This window comes from Chamaea fasciata, unplaced genomic scaffold (assembly GCF_029207755.1).
Source record: "Chamaea fasciata isolate MVZ Bird 193981 ecotype frontalis unplaced genomic scaffold, bChaFas1.0.hap1 SCAF_17, whole genome shotgun sequence".
Classification (NCBI taxonomy): domain Eukaryota; kingdom Metazoa; phylum Chordata; class Aves; order Passeriformes; family Sylviidae; genus Chamaea; species Chamaea fasciata.
The window spans coordinates 13,609,350-13,618,934 of record NW_027094102.1 but is presented as its reverse complement, the minus strand read 5'-3'; the positions used below and the strand labels follow the sequence as shown (position 1 = coordinate 13,618,934).

Sequence of the window (9,585 nt, the reverse complement as noted above, 5' to 3'; positions counted from 1 at the left end):
TCCCTGGAGTCAAACAAAGGGACAATGTCCATCAGGCCTGCATCCAACGGGGTCTTTCTCAATTAACTGGAGCAAGTAACCTTCTTTTCTCCTCATTGCCTTTCTCCCTTGGCTGAGGTACTGGCATGATACCGGGAATTTCCTGATCCACCTATCCATGTCCCCCCGTACTATGTGCCCTCTGTAAAACACATGATCCACAATTGCCACTAGATAAATCCACTGAAATTTTTTAGTAAGCTTTATTAATTGACATGGACTGCTCCTCAGCCAAGGTCATGCTAAACTCCTGAACTTGGGGAAGAGGAACAAAGACTTTATGGGATTTTGAGGATGAGGTGGTATTTTGCTGAAGCCAAAAGGTTCTTAAGTTAAAGAAGGAAAGTTGTTGGTTCCGTGTGTTGCTCTTTGTGGCTTGGATATGTTCTGGATGGTTTGTTGCGTGTTGCTGTGAGCTGGGAGAGGGGTGGGGTTGAAGATCTGACTAAAAAGGCAGTAGGATGAGAGGGGAGGGGACAGAAGAGTAGGCAGTGGGAGAGAGTGGAAGTTCCCTTGTACCCAGGCAATGGGAAAGGGGACAGGGACCGCCCCGGCCAGGAAGGCTATAAAATTGTCCTGGGTTGTAGTATAGGATGTGCGCCAAGTATTCTATCACCATCTTCATGAACTGTTGAATCCAGGTGGGGCAGTGTTTTTCCAGACCCCCTCCCTCTGGGCCATTACCTTCTCTTAATGGCCCATCAAATGCCTTGCCCATGACTCATGGAGAACTCCCTCCAGGAGCTATCTCTGTTTAATGCGCCATCAGGGACCCCCTGCATGACTCATCATCCCATTGTGAGATGCTCCGCCCAGGGGGAGGAACCAAGCATTCCAGCCTGGATATAATCTGGGATGTGGGACAGTACAAGCAGCCCTTACCCACTGGATTCCCAGAGGACCAGAGCTACCAGACCTTTCTACGGGATCACTGCTTCAGGAAGACCACCTCACCTGGACTGCTTCCATCACCCTGCTCAAGTTGTATTCTGACTCTGTCAGTGGTCTTCTGTATTATTGCATCTATTTTATTTTACTTTCTTTCCTTTCTTCCTATTAAAACGTATCTCTGACTTGGAGCCTCTCATTTATTTTGCTTTCAAACCACGACACTGACGAATGGCAAGACATTGCCATTTGGGTAGAGAAGCTACCTGTGAAAGTCTGCAGGTAGATGCCCATGTCCCCAAGAGTTGGGCTAATGAGGAACACTGAAACAACGAGCAGGTGGATCGGGCTGCAAAAATCGAGGTGTTACAGATAGATTTGGATTGGCAACACACGGGACAATTGTTCCTTGCTTGATGGGCCCTGATGCCTCAGGCCATCAGGGCAGAGATGCCACCTATAAGTAGGCACGAGACCGAAGGGTGGATCTAACCATGGGCAGCATCTCCCAGGTTATCCCCGCTTGTGAGATGTGAGCTCAGATCAAGCAAGCAAAGTGAGTGAAGCCCCTGTGATATGGGGGGCCGTGCTCCAAACATAAGTATGGGGAAGCCTGTCAGATTGATTACATTACACTGCCCCAGACCCACCAAGGCAAGTGCTACATGCTCACAGTGGTAGAAGCCACCAGTGGATGGCTGGAGACCTAGCCGGTCACACTACTGCCCGGAACACCATCCTGGGTCTTGAAAAGCAGGTCCTTTGGAGGCATGGTACCCACAAGAGAACTGAGTCCAACAATGGGACTCATTTCAGGAATAGCCTTATAAACACCTGGGCTAGAGAACACGGCATTGAGTGGGTAGACCGTATCCCCTACCATGCACCATCTGCCAGGAAAGTTGAGCAGTGCAATGAACTCTTAAAAAGAACCTTGAAGGCAATGGGGGGGTGGGACCTTCAAGGAGTGGGACGTGCATTTAGCAAAGGCTACACGGTTACTTAACACCGGAGGTTCCAGCAACCAAGCTGGCCATTCCCGATCCCAACCCCTGTGTACGGCAGGTGGAGACAAGGTTCTGGTGGTGCCTATGAGAGGTATGCTAGGAAAGACTGTTTGGGTTAATTCTGCCTTGAGGAAAGACAAACCCATTGCTGGGGTTGTCTTTGTTCAGGGACCAGGTTGCACTTGGTGGGTGATGCGGAAAGATGGAGAAACACGATGTATATCTCAGGGGGATCTTGGTTTTGGGTGAATTGCCTGAGACATTGTGCCTCTATCCTTATCTGCATGTATGTATGGATGTATATATTTAGGATAATACATGGATGTATGTTTGTAGTAGTTTGAAGGCAAAACAAATGAGAGGCTCCAAGTCAGAGATACAATTTAATAGGAAAAAAAAAAAAGGAAAGAAAGTAAAATAAAATCGATGCAATAATACAAAAGACCACTGACAGAGTCAGAATACAACCTGAGCGTAGTGATGGAAGCAGTCTAGATGAGGTGGTCTTCCTGAAGCAGTGATCCTGTAGAAAGGTTTGGTAGCTCAGGTCCTCTGGGAATCCAGTGGGTAAGCGCCCCTCTGGTGTTCAGAGTCTCAGCTTATATCCAGGCTGGAATGCTTGGTTTCTCCCTCTGGGCGGAGCATCCCACAATGGGATGGTGAGTCATGTGATAAGGCCTGATGGGCCCATTAACAGGAGGTAGTCCAGGAGGGGGTTATCTGTGAGCTGTGTAGCAAAGGTGCTGATGGGCCCATTAACAGAAGATAAGCCAGAGTGGAGGAGGCAAGGAGCACTGCCTCACCTGGTTTCAACAGTTCATGAAGATGGTGATAGAATATACTTCAACCCAGGACAATGTTGAAATAAGTCAGCTGAGACTCCATTTTCTTTATGCAGGAAAAGCCAAGTCTTTATGCACTTAACTCAATTTATACAGTTTTCACAGACCTTGGGTGCAACAACCCTACAAAACTACAAGCCACTGGTTGGTAGTTTTCTTGCTACTTCATTTCTTGGTCAGAGGGTGATTTGCGTCTGCTAAGGTTCAGGTTGTTTACATTTTTCCTTTGTGCGTTTTCATGGAGCAGATCTAATGTTTATGCAGATGCACTTATTTTTCTCCCCAAGAATAGATTGTTGCGCTAATGAACTTTTCATGCTCAAGATTGTTTTGTATGAGAACTTGTGAGTTATCTGCACTTAGCTAAAGTAGCGGGGCCTAATCCATATTTCATAAGACTTTTCTTTTATAACATCTTTTACCTGTCTGCAACATATGTGTATAGTTTAAAAGTCAAAGTTTGATGTAACATGTTGGCATGGGAAAAAATTCAGGATGGAAAATGTTGTGGGTTTGGAGGCGGGGGGGGGTGTGTTTAGTGAATTTTCTCCCATATGTTACCTGAGAAGGGAGATGTGGCAAGGAGAGGGCAGTTGATGGCCCTGGGGAATGAATGAGGGGCAACTGAAATACAAAAGAACTGGCCAGTGACCCTCCCACTCCACTGGAAGGCTCCAGGCAGGGCGGGCGGGATCGGGCGCTGCCTTGCTGAGGAAGAACCAGCCGGCTATGCTGGGAGCAGGGCAGTTTGGGCAGGTTTTGGTGCTGGACCCAGCACTGCTTCAGAATTCTCCTTGCCACCCACAGGCGAGCCGGTTGCTTGCAGCAGCTGTTGGTTGACAGGGACTTTTCGACACTTGCCATCGCAAGGAAGACCCTCACCATCTGCATGGGTGCTTCGGGGGAAACCAGACCACCCCACCTATTCTCTCCCTCTCTGGAGAGAGGGAGCCCCAGCTGCTGTTTGCCTGGAACCTCACCAGAGCTGCCATCGCCAGGATGCTGCAACAGACAGGTGAGAACCTGGGAAAACCAGGCCCCCACCTTCTCTCTCTCCCTGAGGCTGCCCTTAACCCCTGGGATGGCTCAGAGCTCGCATCAGTGGCCCCCTGAAGCTGCCTGAGCCAACGGTGCCCTCTGCCCAGGTGGGGCATAACTACAGCAAAGTGAGAACTTCTTAATGGGTGGGAAAAGTCTGTTCCTGCTTTGGGGGGCTGTTGTTGTTCATTCTCTCTTGTTACACATGTGTATACATGTATTCCAGTAAAGAACTGTTATTCCTTTTCCCAGATCTTTGCCTGGAAGCCCTGCAATTTCAAGTTATAATAAATTAGAGGGAGGGGGCTATCTTTCCATTTCAGGAAGATTCCCAGCTTTCTTGGCAGACATCTGTCTTTTAAACCAGGACAATCTGCTGTCATTAATGGAAGAATTGACCTAGGAGGGAAAAGAACTCACAGAAGCACAGTTTCAGCCCTTGCCTAGAAATTGTTCCTGACCTCCACAAAACAGGGGCTTCCATGGTTTGTGGAATAGCCTTTGAGTGATCTCTACGCCCCGGATTTTATCTTCCTCAGAGTCCTCCTTCCCACAGTATGTCACACCTGTCTGGCACAGTTCCTATGCAGCTGGCATCCGCTGTCACCAACAACAGGACCACTTTACCCACCACCCTCTCCATCCAGTGAGAGGGAGCATGGATCATTACATTTTTCCCACATAAGATATGGAGCAGAAATCCCTGATGTAAATCCTGCCAATTCTTTCTAGAGATTTACATACAAGCAAAGATGCCTTGCAGAAAAATCTACCTTCTTGGATCCCTGGTGGTCAGTGGCACGAGCAGTGTACCCTGGAGGACGGTGCTGACTCCAGTCCTTTCTGACACCTTTGTTAGCAAAGCGGGGGATGGAGCAGAGTGTGCGCTCCCACAAAACCGGGAGGAGTGGCTGATGTGCCAGAGAGACGTGCTGCCATCCACAGGGACGACAGTTCAAGGGTGACAGTTCAACGCCAAGTGCTGAGTGCTGTCCTTGGGAAGGAACAACCACAGGCACCCGTATCTTCTGGGGTGGAAAACTGAGGTTAGGCAGGGTCCTGCTGGGCACCAGGATGCCCATGGGCCAGCAGTGTGCTCCTGCAGCAACGCAGAACAGAGCCCTGGGCTGCACTGGGAGCTGTGACTCGGCTGGTGAAGGGAGGGGATCCTTCCCCTCTGCTCCCCACCAGTGAGGCCAGCCCTGGGGTGCTGGGCCCAGAGCTGGGCTGCCCAGTAGAGGAGACAGGGACAGACTGGACAGAGGCCAGCACAGGGCCATGAAGGTGATGGGGGGACTGGAGCATCTCTGCCATGAGGAGAGGCTGAGAGAGCTGGGACTGCCCAGCCTGGAGCAGAGTAGGCTCAGGGCATCTCACCCCTGGGGATAAATACCTGGGGGGAGGCTGCAGAGGGGCCAGGGCCAGGGACAGCCCCAGGGGCCAGAGGCACAAGGTGACACACAGGAGGGGCCCTCCGAGCTCAGGAGACACTTCTGCACTGGGAGGGTGGCTGAGCACTGGTGCAGGTGCCCAGGGAGGTGGTGGAGTGTCCATCCCTGGAGGGACTCAAAAGCCCCCTGGACACATCCTGGGCAGCTGCCCCTGGGTGGCTCTGATGGAGCAGGGGCTGGGCAAGGTGACCTCCAGAGGTGCCTCACCCAGCCTGAGGTTCTGTGACTCTGAGAAAAAACAGGTTGCAGTTTCCTAAGGACAAATGGAAAAGCTCCACACATGGCAGGTTTCTCCTGCCCTCACCAAAGTGGTTCATGTCACATGTTTCCCTTCTGCACATTCCTCCCTGGAGGGAGGATGCCCCTAAGGTCACTCCTTGAGGCAGAGAGAAGTGTTTGCCTGTTGGAGTCCAGGGCATTCCTTTGGGCACCCTGGGAGGCCACAGACCTCGGCAGAGAGGTCTGGGACCCTAGCAAGAGGGTTAGAGATCTGTACAGGGGGGTCTGGAATCTGTACAGGGGGGTTGGAGACCCTGGCACAGAGCCCAGAGAGACACTGTCTTTGACTTCAGTCCATGCAAAAAAGCTTCTAACACTGAGAGAAGAATTACAAGTCACAAAGACGTAACTGACAGTAGTGTAGTGTGTCGCAGGGTGGAAAATTTTGTAGTTTTAGGATTCTTAGTATGTAGGTGCATGGAGAACAAGATGGAGGATTTAGGGTGTTGCCCTGAGTTCTTCCTTCTTCTCCCCTGGCGTCCATCTCCTGGTGACGGTGGCACAAAGTAGTTTAAGCAGATTGGGTCAGAGTAGAGTTGACCCCTTTAGTGTAGGTAATAGGCATTGGCACATAATTGCAAATAATAGACAGGTAGTTATCTGTATAAAAGGCAGCGACCTCCCATGGCGGGGGGAGTCGTCCTGTGTCCGAGCAGCTGTGAACATCTCAGCCGGGCACAGAGAAAATTGTAAGATAAGAAACTAATAAACAACGCGAGAAACCAAAGAGAAAAAGACCTTGAAGACTCCGCTTTTTTCTCGCGTCTGGCTCGGGGCCTTCAGAGGGCAAAAAGGGCCCACTCGAACCACCACCTGAATCTCGGGAAAAGAAAACCAAACCTGAGATTTGCCCATGGTCATTGGTTTGGGTGATCAGTCTTTACTTAAGAACTGGTTTTGCTGGCTTGAAGGGAATTGCTTCAATGTTGCTTCAAATAGAACTCACTATACTGGAAGCTATAGTTCTCTGTACTGGGTAGTAAGTAATTCTGAGAAAGATCTTTTCATTTAATCATGACCATAATAAACTCTTTATTTGCCTACAAATATAACCTTCGTGCCATGGAACACAGTTATATAAAGGTTCAATTACACCTATACTATCCTTTAAACACAAACTACTGACTAAGTCTATGGCTGCATCCAGCGGCGTCCGGGCTCTTCTCTGAGAAGTCGAGGAAGCAAGGAGGTCCTTTCTGCACCTTGTGACTCAACAGGAGCGTCCTGCCTGCTCCCTGCACAGCTCTCCAGGTGGTCCTGCTGGTCCCGGGCCAGCTGTGACTGCAGCAGGGACACCTGGAAGAGGCAAAGGCCCGGCTCAGACAAGCCCACGCTGGCAGGAGCATCCGCAGCCCCACGGAACCGGCTGTCGGGGCAGACACAGCCTCCAAGTCCAGCCCTCACCAACACTCTGCCCTTGGGGAAGGGGAAAGGAACAGGCTCCCAGACTGCCCCTCAACAGAGCTCAGAGGATCAACAGGTCCACTTCATGGCTGGCAAACCCTTCCCACGTACATCCCTCAGCCACCACAGGTCTATTAGAGAGAGTTCCAACAGCATTTAGGAACCCAACTCTGTTTTCCAAAGCACAGACTTGGGCCACTGACCCCTTTCTCCACAGGCTGTGCCTCAGCACAAGGGCTACTGCTCCTCTGAGCTACTGAAGGACTCTTCCTGAGACGCCGATATAGTCTGCCGGTCAGACTGGGAGACAGGCAACATAAAGTGTCTGGGGGGAACACTCTCCTAAAAGTTCTGATTCTTCTCCCTTCAGGTTCCACCAGCATGTTGGATGGGAGAAAGGGTCACAGAAACCTGTCAGCAAGCGTGGAGCAAAAGGATCTGTGGCCATCAGGGCATGGAGATCTCTGCTCTGAGACTCTGAATTGCACCAGACAACACTGGGGGCAAAAAGCTCTCTCTGGGGGCTGTGCAAGAGAGGTCAGTGAGTGTCTGGGGACACGGGGCCAGAGAGGCAGCAGAGTGAAGGTGCCTTTGTTAAAGCCATGGGCTGCCACAAGAGAGAGAACAAACAGAAGGGTGTGCCCAGAGCAGGCACAGGCAGAGGCAAGGAAACAAGCAGAGATCTCCAAAGCACTGCCTGGGCTAACATGTTGTGTTCCAGAGCAGCCCCAAGGCTCTGCACAGGCAGCGCACTTTACCTGCTCGCCAGTTCTCCTGGGCTCAGTAGTTGATTCAGGCTTCTTTGTCTTGACCTTCTGGAGTCTCACACGCAGCTGGGACACTGCAGCCCGCAGCACTTGCACAGAGTCCTTCAAGCGCCGTTCTCTTGCTCGGGACTCCTCCAGCTGCTGCAGCAGCTGCTTCTCTCGAGCTGCCTGGGTAGCCTCCATCTGCTGCACTGTGTCCTGCAGTATGTGGATCTGGAAGATGGATGCACAGAGCCTCAGGGACAGGGCTGCTTCTGAGGCTCAGAGTGGGCAGTAGGGAGAGCAAGAATGGAGAAATGACGTCAAGCGAAAAACACGCCTGAAACAGAAGGCCCAGAAGCAAGGATTGTAATGGAGACAAATGTGGAGAAAACAGGGAGAGGGAGGCAAGGGCCATCCTTGAGGCTGCAGCTCTGAACACCGGCTGAACTGGCTGTGCTGGAAGTGCCCTCCCCAGCCTGCCACAGCCACGTCTGTGTCCCCACATTGCTCAGGGCCTGGCACAGGCACCAACTCTGCCTGGGACAACACTGCTAACAGAGGGACAGAGAAGCTCCAAAGGAGTCCGCTGCAGCCTCTCCTCCCACATTTCCTGCTGGGAGCCGGCAGAGAATGGGTGAAAACAGTGGCAGCACGCGGCACCACATGCAGACTTGGCCTCAGGGTTCAGCAGCAGCACAAGGCAGAGCACGGCAGCAGTGGATGCTGCCGGGAGGGAAAAGAGCTTGGGGCCTCCCAGCCAAAGGTGGTGGTGTGTGTCCCTGGAGAAGAGGATGCCAGTGCACTGCTTACCAGGGCGTGGAGCTCGTCCACTTCTCTTCTATATTCAGAACAGAGCTGCAGGGTCTCCTGAAGAGCAGAACGAAGCTCAGTCACCTGAGTGTTCAGTGCCAGGTTCTTTTCTTCCAGCGATCTGAGGCACGGGTTCTGTGATCTACAAGTTGCAAATATGGAGAGACATGAGTTGCTTGCTCCTGACTCCCACAGTCAGGTATTCCAGGACAACATGGCTCAAGATCCCCACACCTGAGTATGAAAAATGGGAGGCATGGAAAGTCGTCCAGAGAAGGCACATTTGTGCCATTTCAATGGCAAAGCAGGGCCCTCTGAGGGAGTGCCCAGGCCTTCCTTATGGCCTGGCACAGCACAGATAGCCCAGCCCAGCTTGACTTCAAGAGCCAAGCCTTCAGTTGCTGTTCCTGACCTATGACACTGGGTAGCTGCGCCCAAACAGGCCGGGCTGGCGAGCGAAAGCCCAGCCCCTGCTCACAGCCCTTCTCTCCTCAGCACTTCTAAGCTGCTCTGCTGGGGGACAGAACAGATTCTTGTCCTGGCTGACTCCTGACGCTGTAATGCTCTTGATAATGGACATGAAGGTACATCATCTTCCAGACACCCTGTCTTTAAGAGACTTGCAAACTACTTTGCATGATACAGTAAAATCTCATGGCCATGGCAGCACTTGTAAAAAATCAGAACACACGGATTTTTCTCTGAACAACAACTACCTGAATGAAGAGACTGCAGTTTAAACTCTTGCAAGGTCAAGGAGTAGACTTGCCAGCTTTGTTTTAGTGTTGCTGGCTAAGCAGGCAGTAGCCCAAGTGACTTGTCCACCTTTACAGAGTGCGAGGGACCATCCAAAGGGGCCTTGGCGGGTTTGGCAGGTGGCTGCCCATCAACAATCAGCAAGAATCCTCAGAGGCTGTTGAGAATTCCAAAGAGCTTTTCCTGCTGCTCTCTAAGCAGTTCTAGGATCTGCCCCACACTTCTCAAGAGTGTGCTTGGAAGCAGAAGGCCCTCAAGACATTCAGCAGCAGCCTCTGGCTTCGTGCTACTCCCAATGTCCAAAGGTAAGAGCCTGGAATGC

The 9,585-nt window shown here is 51.5% G+C and overlaps 1 protein-coding gene across 1 annotated transcript; it reads right to left on the bottom strand.

The window, feature by feature from the left end:
• Positions 1-6,617: 6,617 nt before the first annotated feature.
• Positions 6,618-9,100, bottom strand: LOC136298500 (coiled-coil alpha-helical rod protein 1-like). Its single transcript, XM_066199240.1, has 4 exons — positions 9,096-9,100; positions 8,508-8,649; positions 7,707-7,928; positions 6,618-6,840 (listed from the first exon to the last, which is right to left on the bottom strand). The coding sequence occupies exons 1-4, from the start codon at positions 9,098-9,100 to the stop codon at positions 6,676-6,678; spliced, it is 534 nt and encodes a 177-aa protein (XP_066055337.1). The 3' UTR covers positions 6,618-6,675.
• Between the last annotated feature and the right edge of the window lie 485 nt (positions 9,101-9,585).